At 41.1% G+C, this 14,923-nt stretch overlaps 1 protein-coding gene across 2 annotated transcripts in view; it reads left to right on the forward strand.

Annotated features, from left to right (window-relative positions):
* FYB1 (FYN binding protein 1) overlaps nucleotides 1-14,923 on the forward strand; it is a 72,560-nt gene that overhangs the window by 27,634 nt on the left and 30,003 nt on the right. The window contains exon 1 of one of the 2 annotated variants that reach the window (XM_044274794.1): nucleotides 4,076-4,319. The exons of the other annotated variant lie outside the window; for it this stretch is intronic. Within the exon in view, the coding sequence (XP_044130729.1) occupies nucleotides 4,317-4,319 (3 nt within the window). The 5' untranslated portion in view covers nucleotides 4,076-4,316. Of the gene's footprint in view, nucleotides 1-4,075; nucleotides 4,320-14,923 lie in introns of those variants that run through there. 2 annotated transcript variants of the gene reach the window in all.

Raw genomic sequence — 14,923 nt, forward strand, 5'->3', positions numbered from 1 at the left:
CATTCCGTTTGTCTGCAAAAAAAAACGCATAACGGACAAGGATAGGACTGTTCTACTAGGGGCCAGCTGTTCCATTCCCCAAAATACGGAATACACACGGACGTCATCCATATTTTTTTGCAAATCCGTGTTTTGCGAACCGCAAAATACATACGTTCGTGTGCATGAGCCCTTATACTGATTTTTTAAGAACAGACCATGATCAACGAGTCTACCTGGCATTTTCCCTGCAGCGGCCACTAGAGGAGAAATTTTGTGTTACATGCCGGTGATTTAAAGGGAGCTTGCCCCGAAAGATAACCATACTTGGATCTTAGAAATGCTTCCTTATTATTTTTATATAAATGAGGTTTTCGGTGCACCGTGGGCAGGGCCACTCTGTTTGGTGCAAATGGTTTCACCTGTGTCATCGTTACCACCAGCTCTGAAATCTCAGGGACTGTCAAAGAAGAGGGGGAAGCACTGGCCAGTATTATGGAAGAGCAATGGTGCACCAAATGTAGTGGCCCTGCCCACAGTGCACCAAACACCTTACTTGCATAGAAATAAAAAGAAGCATTTATCAGGATCAGAGGGGTAGATGTGTATGATTATTTTGGGGGGCATCTACCCTACAAGGCGGTATGCTTACTATGAAACATATTTTGGAGGAAACAGACTCCCTTTAAATCGTGGCCATGTAATACTACATTCCTCCTCTAGAGGCCGCTGCAGGGAAAATACCAGGTAGGCTGGCTGCTGAGGTTCAGAACCTGAAAACTCAGCATATACTGTAGGACTCTGTTCTCCTATAGATCCTGTCCACATTGATGCACAAATTCCTGCCTAAATCCACCAAAAATTTGCATCACTTCTTCTAGCAATGTGTGTGCACAGGGGGTTTTGTGCAACATTTGCTGCACTTATTTCCAATGCTTGCAAATGGTCCAAAAAAACTATGCACATCCTTATGCATCCAAAAATGAGGTCTGCATGGGAGCTGTGTACATAAAACGGGAGATTTTTTATTTTGTAAATATTTGTAGAATGGGGTCACATCATGGAGATCCAAATGTCCTAGCGTCCTCGGGATGTGGCAGCGTTACGTTTTTATATAATCACCCTCATTCATTGCACCACAGCTGATCTTTTGTCACACGGGCAGCTTATCCCCCGGGCGTGTTTACTCACCGTGCAGGCCTTGGCATTTACTACTCTAGGTAAACATAGCACAAGCCAGTGTTCATACCATGCCATCTCCTGACAGATACGAATCCTTCCGTAGACGGTCCCTGCAAATTCAGGACTAGTCTGTTAGCAACAGTTGATGTACCAAATTTTGGCACAGTTTCCAACAAGGTCTATGTGCACTCACTTTAGTAAATGTGGGACAGGATGTTATATGATATGGGAAATTCCTAATCAAACAGTTTGTGTTTCATTTCTTCTCTGCTTTCAAGACCACTGCTTGCTGTCAGACACTGAAAGCCCATCCTGGTCATGTCTCCATTGCAAATTTATAGCAGAAATCTCTGCAGCTGAAAAATTCTATTCTGTATCAGGTGCACTAACTTCTGCAAACCCCTGTGCCAAATGTGACAGGTGCAGAACGTTTTGTAGAAAATCTGCCTAATGTAAGTCCAGGGGGAGCAGAAATTTCTGACATTGTGTGAGTTGCCAGGAATGTGCATTTTGCTGAGGATTCAACCCTTTAATTATATGAGAGAGAAGCTGCAGCAGTAGCATCCCTTCCTACCTGTAAACTAGGACAGAGTGAGAATTGCATGGGCCATTACAATCTAACCACCAGAAGCCACCACTAGAGGGAGCTCTCTGCATTTGGATTGTGTATATCTTTCATTGAATTTAATAAGTGTTCTATAAATCTGTATACTAAGCAAAGAAAAAGCAGAGGCACAACCATTACACCGCTACATGGTGCTATTTGGCTCTGGACCTCTCTAATGTCCTGGTAAACAAGCTCATCAGTGAACTTTTTTTAAACGCAGTATTTCATTTCTAAAAAAGTTCCCTGGGGCGGCCATATTGGGGGGACACACTTCCTGTATTATCTGTATAGAGACGGCGATATTGGGGGCACACACTTCCTTCCTGTATTATCTGTATAGGGGCGGCCATATTGGAGACACACACTTCCTTCTTGTATTGTCTGTATAGGGGCGGCCATATTGGAGACACACACTTCCTTCTTGTATTGTATTGTCTGTATAGGGGCGGCCATATTGGAGACACACACTTCCTTCCTGTGTTGTCGGTATAGGGGCGGCCATATTGGAGACACACACTTCCTTCCTGTATTGTCTGTATAGGGGCGGCCATATTGGAGACACACACTTCCTTCCTGTATTGTCTGTATAGAGGCGGCCATATTGGAGACACACACTTTCTTCCTGTATTGTCTGTATAAGGGTGGCCATATTGGAGACATACACTTCCTTCTTGTATTGTCTGTATAGGGGTGGCCATATTGGAGACATACACTTCCTTCTTGTATTGTCTGTATAGGGACAGCCATATTGGAGACACACACTTTCTTCCTGTATTATCTGTATAGGGGCGGCCATATTGGAGACACACACTTCCTTCCTGTATTGTCTGTATAGAGGTGGCCATATTGGAGACACACACTTCCTTCTTGTATTGTCTGTATAGGGGCGGCCATATTGGAGACACACACTTCCTTCCTGTATTGTCTGTATAGAGGCGGCCATATTGGAGACACACACTTCCTTCTTGTATAGTCTGTATAGGGGTGGCCATATTGGAGACATACACTTCCTTCCTGTATTGTCTGTATAGAGGCGGCCATATTGGATACACACACTTTCTTCCTGTGTTGTCTGTATAGGGGCGGCCATATTGGAGACATACACTTCCTTCCTGTATTGTCTGTATAGAGGCGGCCATATTGGAGACACACACTTTCTTCCTGTGTTGTCTGTATAGGGGCGGCCATATTGGAGACATACACTTCCTTCCTGTATTGTCTGTATAGAGGCGGCCATATTGGAGACACACACTTCCTTCCTGTATTGTCGGTATAGGGGCGGCCATATTGGAGACACACACTTCCTTCCTGTACTGTCTATATAGGGGTGGCCATAATGGAGACACACACTTCCTTCCTGTATTGTCTGTATAGGGGCGGCCATATTGGAGACACACACTTCCTTCTTGTATTATCTGTATAGGGGTGGCCATATTGGAGACACACACTTCCTTCCTGTATTGTCTGTATAGAGGCGGCCATATTGGAGACACACACTTCCTTCCTGTATGGTCTATATAGAGGCGGCCATATTGGAGACACACACTTCCTTCCTGTATTGTCGGTATAGGGGCGGCCATATTGGAGACACACACTTCCTTCTTGTATTATCTGTATAGGGGCGGCCATATTGGAGACACACACTTCCTTCTTGTATTATCTGTATAGGGGTGGCCATATTGGAGACACACACTTCCTTCTTGTATTGTCTGAATAGGGGCGGCCATATTAGAGACACACACTTTCTTCCTGTATTATCTGTATAGGGGCGGCCATATTGGAGACACACACTTCTTTCTTGTATTATCTGTATAGGGGCGGCCATATTGGAGACACACACTTCTTTCTTGTATTATCTGTATAGGGGTGGCCATATTGGAAACACATTGGCCTTATCTAGGCCTCCAACAGTACACTACAGCTGTCATTATATTACCATCCCTCTAATGATAATGAGATGACTGTGCTCAGGGTGTCCCAGTCTATACAGCAAAGCTGACAAGTGGTCTGCAAAAAACAAGACGTATCAGCCTGCTGTGCCCTCTAGCAGCCAGTGTGAGAACTGCAAGGTTTATGTGGACAGTCACAAACAAAAACAAAAAACTGTAAAATGAAATGTTTAGAATATAAACCTGATTGAAATAATGTTATGACGTGATAATAAATGATACATTCCTTTTAGCTGTGCATTGCTATTAAATACATCTATTATCATTTCCTGTAGTTATAATAGAGCATTTATTCCACTTTCAGCTTCCTTACTCAGTTCCTTATTATACATTGCTGTGATGTGAACATCGGGCTTGTTTGTCACTTGGCAGCCGCTATTCAGTGATGCCTTATGGTTATGGAGTATTGGGTGCTGACTACGGGTTTATCCTGTTCTGCAGACATTGGGTCTGGGTGTATTAGTTATGTCAGACATATACTGTATCTCTCAGTTCTGCCGTTTACATCGTTATATTGGTGCATGGATCTGATGAAGCTGAGATACAGGGAGCTGTTTGCTGGGATCCTCGCACTGTGGGGCTGACAGAGCTGATGGTCGATGGTAATTATACTTCCTGCATTCACAGTATTATCACTGGGATGACTGTGTTCACTATTGATCTGGACACTATATGACACTATGTATCTGGACACTATACTCCCTATTGATCTGGATGCTATATGACACTATATATCTGGACACTGTACTCCCTATTGATCTGGGCTCTATATGACACTATGTATCTGGACACTGTACTCCCTATTGATCTGGATGCTGTATGACACTATGTATCTGGACACTATATGACACTATGTATCTGGACACTGTACTCCCTATTGATCTGGATGCTATATGACACTATGTATCTGGACAGTGTATTCAATATGTATCTGGGCTCTGTATGACACTATGTATCTGGACACTGTACTCCCTATTGATCTAGAAGCTATATGACACTATGTATCTGGACACTGTACTCCCTATTGATCTGGAAGCTATATGACACTATATATCTGGACACTGTACTCCCTATTGATCTTGGCTCTATATGACACTATGTATCTGGACACTGTACTCCCTATTGATTTGGAATCTATATGACACTATATATCTGGACACTGTACTCCCTATTGATCTGGAAGCTATATGACACTGTGTATCTGGACACTGTACTCCCTATTGATCTAGAAGCTATATGACACTATGTATCTGGACACTGTACTCCCTATTGATCTGGGCTCTATATGACACTATGTATCTGGACACTGTACTCCCTATTGATCTGGGCTCTATATGACACTATATATTTGGACAGTGTATTCAATATTGATCTGGGCTCTGTATGACACTATGTATCTGGACACTGTACTCCCTATTGATCTGGAAGCTATATGACACTATATATCTGGACACTGTACTCCCTATTGATCTGGATGCTGTATGACTCTATGTATCTGGACACTATATATCTGGACACTATACTCCCTATTGATCTGGATGCTATATGACACTATATATCTGGACACTGTACTCCCTATTGATCTGGAAGCTATATGACACTATATACTGTATCTGGACACTGTACTCCCTATTGATCTGGGCTCTATATGACACTATGTATCTGGACACTGTACTCCCTATTGATCTGGATGCTGTATGACGCTATGTATCTGGACACTATATGACACTATGTATCTGGACAGTGTATTCAATATGTATCTGGGCTCTGTATGACACTATGTATCTAGACACTGTACTCCCTATTGATCTAGAAGCTATATGACACTATGTATCTGGACACTGTACTCCCTATTGATCTGGACACTATATGACACTATGTATCTGGACACTGTACTCCCTATTGATCTGGATGCTATATGACACTATGTATCTGGACAGTGTATTCAATATGTATCTGGGCTCTGTATGACACTATGTATCTGGACACTGTACTCCCTATTGATCTAGAAGCTATATGACACTATGTATCTGGACACTGTACTCGCTATTGATCTGGATGCTATATGACACTATGTATCTGGACAGTGTATTCAATATGTATCTGGGCCCTGTATGACACTATGTATCTGGACGCTGTACTCCCTATTGATCTGGGCTCTATATGACACTATGTATCTGGACACTGTACTCCCTACTGATCTGGATGCTATATGACACTATGTATCTGGACAGTGTATTCAATATGTATCTGGGCTCTGTATGACACTATGTATCTGGACACTGTACTCCCTATTGATCTAGAAGCTATATGACACTGTATCTGGACACTGTACTCCCTATTGATCTGGAAGCTATATGACACTATATATCTGGACACTGTACTCCCTATTGATCTTGGCTCTATATGACACTATGTATCTGGACACTGTACTCCCTATTGATCTTGGCTCTATATGACACTATGTATCTGGACACTGTACTCCCTATTGATCTGGAAGCTATATGACACTATATATCTGGACACTGTACTCCCTATTGATTTGGAATCTATATAACACTATATATCTGGACACTGTACTCCCTATTGATCTGGAAGCTATATGACACTGTGTATCTGGACACTGTACTCCCTATTGATCTAGAAGCTATATGACACTATGTATCTGGACACTGTACTCCCTATTGATCTGGACTCTATATGCCACTATGTATCTGGACACTGTACTCCCTATTGATCTGGGCTCTATATGACACTATGTATCTGGACACTGTACTCCCTATTGATCTGGAAGCTATATGACACTATATATCTGGACACTGTACTCCCTATTGATCTGGATGCTGTATGACACTATGTATCTGGACACTGTACTCCCTATTGATCTAGAAGCTATATGACACTATGTATCTGGACACTGTACTCCCTATTGATCTGGACTCTATATGACACTATGTATCTGGACACTGTACTCCCTATTGATCTGGGCTCTATATGACACTATATATTTGGACAGTGTATTCAATATTGATCTGGGCTCTGTATGACACTATGTATCTGGACACTGTACTCCCTATTGATCTGGAAGCTATATGACACTATATATCTGGACACTGTACTCCCTATTGATCTGGAAGCTATATGACACTGTGTATCTGGACACTGTACTCCCTATTGATCTAGAAGCTATATGACACTATGTATCTGGACACTGTACTCCCTATTGATCTGGACTCTATATGACACTATGTATCTGGACACTGTACTCCCTATTGATCTGGGCTCTATATGACACTATATATTTGGACAGTGTATTCAATATTGATCTGGGCTCTGTATGACACTATGTATCTGGACACTGTACTCCCTATTGATCTGGAAGCTATATGACACTATATATCTGGACACTGTACTCCCTATTGATCTGGAAGCTATATGACACTATATATCTGGACACTGTACTCCCTATTGATCTGGATGCTGTATGACACTATGTATCTGGACACTATATATCTGGACACTATACTCCCTATTGATCTGGATGCTATATGACACTATGTATCTGGACAGTGTATTCAATATGTATCTGGGCTCTGTATGACACTATGTATCTGGACACTATACTCCCTATTGATCTGGAAGCTATATGACACTATATATCTGGACACTGTACTCCCTATTGATCTGGGCTCTATATGACACTATGTATCTGGACACTGTACTCCCTATTGATCTGGATGCTGTATGACGCTATGTATCTGGACACTATATGACACTATGTATCTGGACAGTGTATTCAATATGTATCTGGGCTCTGTATGACACTATGTATCTAGACACTGTACTCCCTATTGATCTTGAAGCTATATGACACTATGTATCTGGACACTGTACTCCCTATTGATCTGGACACTATATGACACTATGTATCTGGACACTGTACTCCCTATTGATCTGGATTCTATATGACACTATGTATCTGGACAGTGTATTCAATATGTATCTGGGCTCTGTATGACACTATGTATCTGGACACTGTACTCCCTATTGATCTAGAAGCTATATGACACTATGTATCTGGACACTGTACTCGCTATTGATCTGGATGCTATATGACACTATGTATCTGGACAGTGTATTCAATATGTATCTGGGCCCTGTATGACACTATGTATCTGGACGCTGTACTCCCTATTGATCTGGGCTCTATATGACACTATGTATCTGGACACTGTACTCGCTATTGATCTGGATGCTATATGACACTATGTATCTGGACAGTGTATTCAATATGTATCTGGGCTCTGTATGACACTATGTACAGTCATGTGAAAAAATTAGGACACCCTTTGAAAGCATGTGGTTTTTTGTAACATTTTTAATAAAAGGTTATTTCATCTCCGTTTCAACAATACAGAGAGATTAAAGAAATCCAACTAAACAAAGAAAACTGAAGAAAAGTCTTTTCAAGATCTTCTGTAAATGTCATTCTACAAAAATGCCTATTCTAACTGAGGAAAAAGATAGGACACCCTCACATGTATTCCCTCTTAAATTGGCTCAGATCTCACACAGGTATATCACACCAGGTGCACATAATTAGTAGATCGTTACTCTGCATGTTGAATGAGGCTTGCCCTATTTAAACCTCAGACATTTAGTTTGGTGTGCTCCTGACTGTTGAAGTGAGAGTGAGCACCATGGTGAGAGCAAAAGAGCTGTCAGAGGACTTCAGAAAAAAGATTGTAGCAGCCTATGAGTCTGGGAAGGGATTTAAAAAGATCTCAAAAGATTTTGAAATCAGCCATTCCACTGTCCGGAAGATAGTCTACAAGTGGAGGGCTTTCAAAACAACTGCCAACATGCCCAGGACTGGTCGCCCCAGCAAGTTCACCCCAAGAGCAGACCGCAAGATGCTAAAAGAGGTCTCCAAAAACCCTAAAGTGTCATCTCGAGAACTACAGCAGGCTCTGGCTACTGTTGATGTAGAAGTACATGCCTCTACAATCAGAAAGAGACTGTACAAGTTTAACTTGCATGGGAGGTGTGCAAGGAGGAAACCTTTGCTTTCCAAGAGAAACATCGAGGCCAGACTGAAATTTGCCAGAGATAAAGTTGACAAAGACCAGGACTTCTGGAATAATGTTCTTTGGACAGATGAGTCCAAAATTGAATTATTTGGACACAACAGCAGAGGACATGTTTGGCGTAAACCAAACACAGCATTCCAAGAAAAGAACCTCATACCAACTGTGAAGCATGGAGGTGGAAGTGTCATGGTTTGGGGCTGCTTTGCTGCAGCAGGACCTGGTCAGCTCACCATCATAGAATCCACGATGAATTCTACTGTGTATCAGAAGGTGCTTGAAGAACATGTGAGACCATCAGTTAGAAAATTAAAGCTGAAGCGGAACTGGACCATGCAACATGACAATGACCCAAAACATACTAGTAAATCAACCAAAGATTGGCTGAAAAAGAAGAAATGGAGAGTCCTGGAATGGCCAAGTCAAAGTCCAGATTTGAATCCCATTGAGATGCTGTGGGGTGACTTGAAAAGGGCTGTACGTGCAAGAAACCCCTCAAACATCTCACAGCTGAAAAAGTTCTGCATTGAGGAGTGGGGTAAAATTTCCTCAGACCGATGTCGAAGACTGGTAGATGGCTACAAGAACCGTCTCACTGCAGTTATTTCAGCCAAAGGAGGTAACACTCGCTATTAGGGGCAAGGGTGTCCTATCTTTTTCCTCAGTTAGAATAGGCATTTTTGTAGAATGACATTTACAGAAGATCTTGAAAAGACTTTTCTTCAGTTTTCTTTGTTTAGTCGGATTACTTTAATCTCTCTGTATTGTTGAAACGGAGATGAAATAACCTTTTATTAAAAATGTTACAAAAAACCACATGCTTTCAAAGGGTGTCCTAATTTTTTCACATGACTGTATCTGGACACTGTACTCCCTATTGATCTAGAAGCTATATGACACTATGTATCTGGACACTGTACTCGCTATTGATCTGGATGCTATATGACACTATGTATCTGGACAGTGTATTCAATATGTATCTGGGCCCTGTATGACACTATGTATCTGGACGCTGTACTCCCTATTGATCTGGGCTCTATATGACACTATGTATCTGGACACTGTACTCCCTATTGATCTGGAAGCTATATGACACTATATATCTGGACAGTGTACTCCCTATTGATCTGGGCTCTATATGACACTATGTATCTGGACACTGTACTCCCTATTGATCTGGAAGCTATATGACACTATGTATCTGGACACTGTACTCCCTATTGATCTGGATGCTATATGACACTATGTATCTGGACAGTGTATTCAATATGTATCTGGGCTCTGTATGACACTATGTATCTGGACACTGTACTCCCTATTGATCTGGAAGCTATATGACACTATGTATCTGGACTCTGTACTCCCTATTGATCTTGGCTCTATATGATACTATGTATCTGGACACCGTACTCCCTATTGATCTGGAAGCTATATGACACTATATATCTGGACACTGTACTCCCTATTGATCTGGAAGCTATATGACACTATGTATCTGGACAGTGTACTCCCTATTGATCTGGAAGCTATATGACACTATGTATCTGGACAGTGTACTCCCTATTGATCTGGATGCTATATGACACTATGTATCTGGACAGTGTATTTAATATTGATCTGGGCTCTGTATGACACTATGTATCTGGACACTGTACTCCCTATTGATCTGGAAGCTATATGACACTGTGTATCTGGACACTGTACTCCCTATTGATCTAGAAGCTATATGACACTATGTATCTGGACACTATACTCCCTATTGATCTGGAAGCTATATGACACTGTGTATCTGGACACTGTACTCCCTATTGATCTGGAAGCTATATGACACTATGTATCTGGACACTGTACTCCCTATTGATCTGGAAGCTATATGACACTATATATCTGGACACTGTACTCCCTATTGATCTGGAAGCTATATGACACTATGTATCTGGACACTGTACTCCCTATTGATCTGGATGCTATATGACACTATGTATCTGGACAGTGTATTCAATATGTATCTGGGCTCTGTATGACACTATGTATCTGGACACTGTACTCCCTATTGATCTGGGCTCTATATGACACTATGTATCTGGACACTGTACTCGCTATTGATCTGGATGCTATATGACACTATGTATCTGGACAGTGTATTCAATATGTATCTGGGCTCTGTATGACACTATGTATCTGGACACTGTACTCCCTATTGATCTAGAAGCTATATGACACTATGTATCTGGACACTGTACTCGCTATTGATCTGGATGCTATATGACACTATGTATCTGGACAGTGTATTCAATATGTATCTGGGCCCTGTATGACACTATGTATCTGGACGCTGTACTCCCTATTGATCTGGGCTCTATATGACACTATGTATCTGGACACTGTACTCCCTATTGATCTGGATGCTGTATGACACTATGTATCTGGACACTATATGACACTATGTATCTGGACACTGTACTCCCTATTGATCTGGATGCTATATGACACTATGTATCTGGACAGTGTATTCAATATGTATCTGGGCTCTGTATGACACTATGTATCTGGACACTGTACTCCCTATTGATCTAGAAGCTATATGACACTATGTATCTGGACACTGTACTCCCTATTGATCTGGAAGCTATATGACACTATATATCTGGACACTGTACTCCCTATTGATCTTGGCTCTATATGACACTATGTATCTGGACACTGTACTCCCTATTGATCTGGATGCTATATGACACTATGTATCTGGACAGTGTATTCAATATGTATCTGGGCTCTGTATGACACTATGTATCTGGACACTGTACTCCCTATTGATCTAGAAGCTATATGACACTATGTATCTGGACACTGTACTCCCTATTGATCTGGAAGCTATATGACACTATATATCTGGACACTGTACTCCCTATTGATTTGGAATCTATATAACACTATATATCTGGACACTGTACTCCCTATTGATCTGGAAGCTATATGACACTATGTATCTGGACTCTGTACTCCCTATTGATCTTGGCTCTATATGATACTATGTATCTGGACACCGTACTCCCTATTGATCTGGAAGCTATATGACACTATATATCTGGACACTGTACTCCCTATTGATCTGGAAGCTATATGACACTATGTATCTGGACAGTGTACTCCCTATTGATCTGGAAGCTATATGACACTATGTATCTGGACAGTGTATTCAATATTGATCTGGGCTCTGTATGACACTATGTATCTGGACACTGTACTCCCTATTGATCTGGAAGCTATATGACACTGTGTATCTGGACACTGTACTCCCTATTGATCTAGAAGCTATATGACACTATGTATCTGGACACTATACTCCCTATTGATCTGGAAGCTATATGACACTGTGTATCTGGACACTGTACTCCCTATTGATCTGGAAGCTATATGACACTATGTATCTGGACACTGTACTCCCTATTGATCTGGAAGCTATATGACACTATATATCTGGACACTGTACTCCCTATTGATCTGGAAGCTATATGACACTATGTATCTGGACACTGTACTCCCTATTGATCTGGAAGCTACATGACACTGTGTATCTGGACACTGTACTCCCTATTGATCTGGAAGCTATATGACACTATGTATCTGGACACTGTACTCCCTATTGATCTGGATGCTATATAACACTATGGATCTGGACAGTGTATTCACTATTGATCTGAAATCTATATGACACTGTGTATCTGGACACTGTACTCCCTATTGATCTGGAAGCTATATGACACTATGTATCTGGACACTGTACTCCCTATTGATCTGGAAGCTATATGACACTATGTATCTGGACACCGTACTCCCTATTGATCTGGAAGCTATATGACACTATATATCTGGACACTGTACTCCCTATTGATCTGGAAGCTATATGACACTATGTATCTGGACAGTGTACTCCCTATTGATCTGGAAGCTATATGACACTATGTATCTGGACAGTGTACTCCCTATTGATCTGGAAGCTATATGACACTATGTATCTGGACACCGTACTCCCTATTGATCTGGAAGCTATATGACACTATATATCTGGACACTGTACTCCCTATTGATCTGGAAGCTATATGACACTATGTATCTGGACAGTGTACTCCCTATTGATCTGGAAGCTTTATGACACTATATATCTGGACACAGTATTACTATTGATCTGGAAGCTATATGACACTATGTATCTGGACACGGTATCACTATTGATCTGTGCTCTGTATGACACTATCGGGAAGATATAGGAACATAGTTTTACTTCGCACCAGAATATTTTGCCTAAGCCATTTACTTTGCTTCAAATTTATGATTTTGATTGTCAAATGTGTTTAACCACTTAAGGACCACAGGTTTATACCCCCTAGTGACCAGGCCCTTTTTTACAAATCGGCACTCCACAACTTTAGCGGTTTATTGCTCGGTCATGCAACTTACCACCCAAATGAATTTTACCTCCTTTTCTTCTCACTAATGGAGCTTTCATTTGGTGGTATTTTATTGCCGCTGACATTTTTACTTTTTTTGTTATTAATCGAAATTTAACGATTTTTTTGCAAAAAAATGACATTTTTCACTTTCAGCTGTAAAATTTTGCAAAAAAAAACGACATCCATATATACATTTTTCGCCAAATTTATTGTTCTACATGTCTTTGATAAAAAAAAAATGTTTGGGCAAAAAAAAAATGGTTTGGGTAAAAGTTATAGCATTTGCAAACTATGGTACAAAAATGTGAATTTCCGCTTTTTGAAACAGCTCTGACTTTCTGAGCACCTGTCATGTTTCCTGAGGTTCTACAATGCCCAAACAGTAGAAAACCCCCACAAATGACCCCATTTCGGAAAGTAGACACCCTAAGGTATTCGCTGATGGGCATAGTGAGTTCATAGAACTTTTTATTTTTTGTCACAAGTTAGCGGAAAATGATGATGATTTTTTTTTTTTTTTTTTTTCTTACAAAGTCTCATATTCCACTAACTTGCGACAAAAAATAAAAAATTCTAAAAACTTGCCATGCCCCTCACGGAATACCTTGGGGTGTCTTCTTTCCAAAATGGGGTCACTTGTGGGGTAGTTATACTGCCCTGGCAATTTAGGGGCCCAAATGTGTGAGAAGAACTTTGCAATCAAAATGTGTAAAAAATGACCGGTGAAATCCAAAAGGTGCACTTTGGAATATGTGCCCCTTTGCCCACCTTGGCTGCAAAAAAGTGTCACACATCTGGTATCGCCGTACTCAGGAGAAGTTGGGGAATGTGTTTTGGGGTGTCATTTTACATATACCCATGCTGGGTGAGAAAAATATCTTGGTCAAATGCCAACTTTGTATAAAAAAATGGGAAAAGTTGTCTTTTGCCAAGATATTTCTCTCACCCAGCATGGGTATATGTAAAATGACACCCCAAAACACATTCCCCAACTTCTCCTGAGTACGGCGATACCACATGTGTGACACTTTTTTGCTGCCAAGGTGGGCAAAGGGGCACATATTCCAAAGTGCACCTTTCAGATTTTGCAGGCCATTTTTTACACATTTTGATTGCAAGGTACTTCTCACACATTTGGGCCCCTAAATTGCCAGGGCAGTATAACTACGCCACAAGTGACCCAATTTTGGAAAGAAGACACCCCAAGGTATTCCGTGAGGGGCATGGCGAGTTCCTAGAATTTTTATTTTTTGTCACAAGTTAGCGGAAAATGATGATTTTTTATTTTTTATCTTTTTTCCTTACAAAGTCTCATATTCCACTAACTTGCGACAAAAAATAAAAAATTCTAGGAACTCGCCATGCCCCTCACGGAATACCTTGGGGTGTCTTCTTTCCAAAATGGGGTCACTTGTGGCGTAGTTATACTGCCCTGGCAATTTAGGGGCCCAAATGTGTGAGAAGAACTTTGCAATCAAAATGTGTAAAAAATGGCCGGTGAAATCCGAAAGGTGCACTTTGGAATATGTGCCCCTTTGCCCACCTTGGCATCAAAAAAGTGTCACACATCTGGTATCGCCGTACTCAGGAGAAGTTGGGGAATGTGTTTTGGGGTATCATTTTACATATACCCATGCTGGGTGAGAGAAATATCTTGGCAAAAGA

This window comes from Bufo gargarizans, unplaced genomic scaffold, assembly GCF_014858855.1.
Source record: "Bufo gargarizans isolate SCDJY-AF-19 unplaced genomic scaffold, ASM1485885v1 original_scaffold_2062_pilon, whole genome shotgun sequence".
Classification (NCBI taxonomy): Eukaryota; Metazoa; Chordata; class Amphibia; order Anura; family Bufonidae; genus Bufo; species Bufo gargarizans.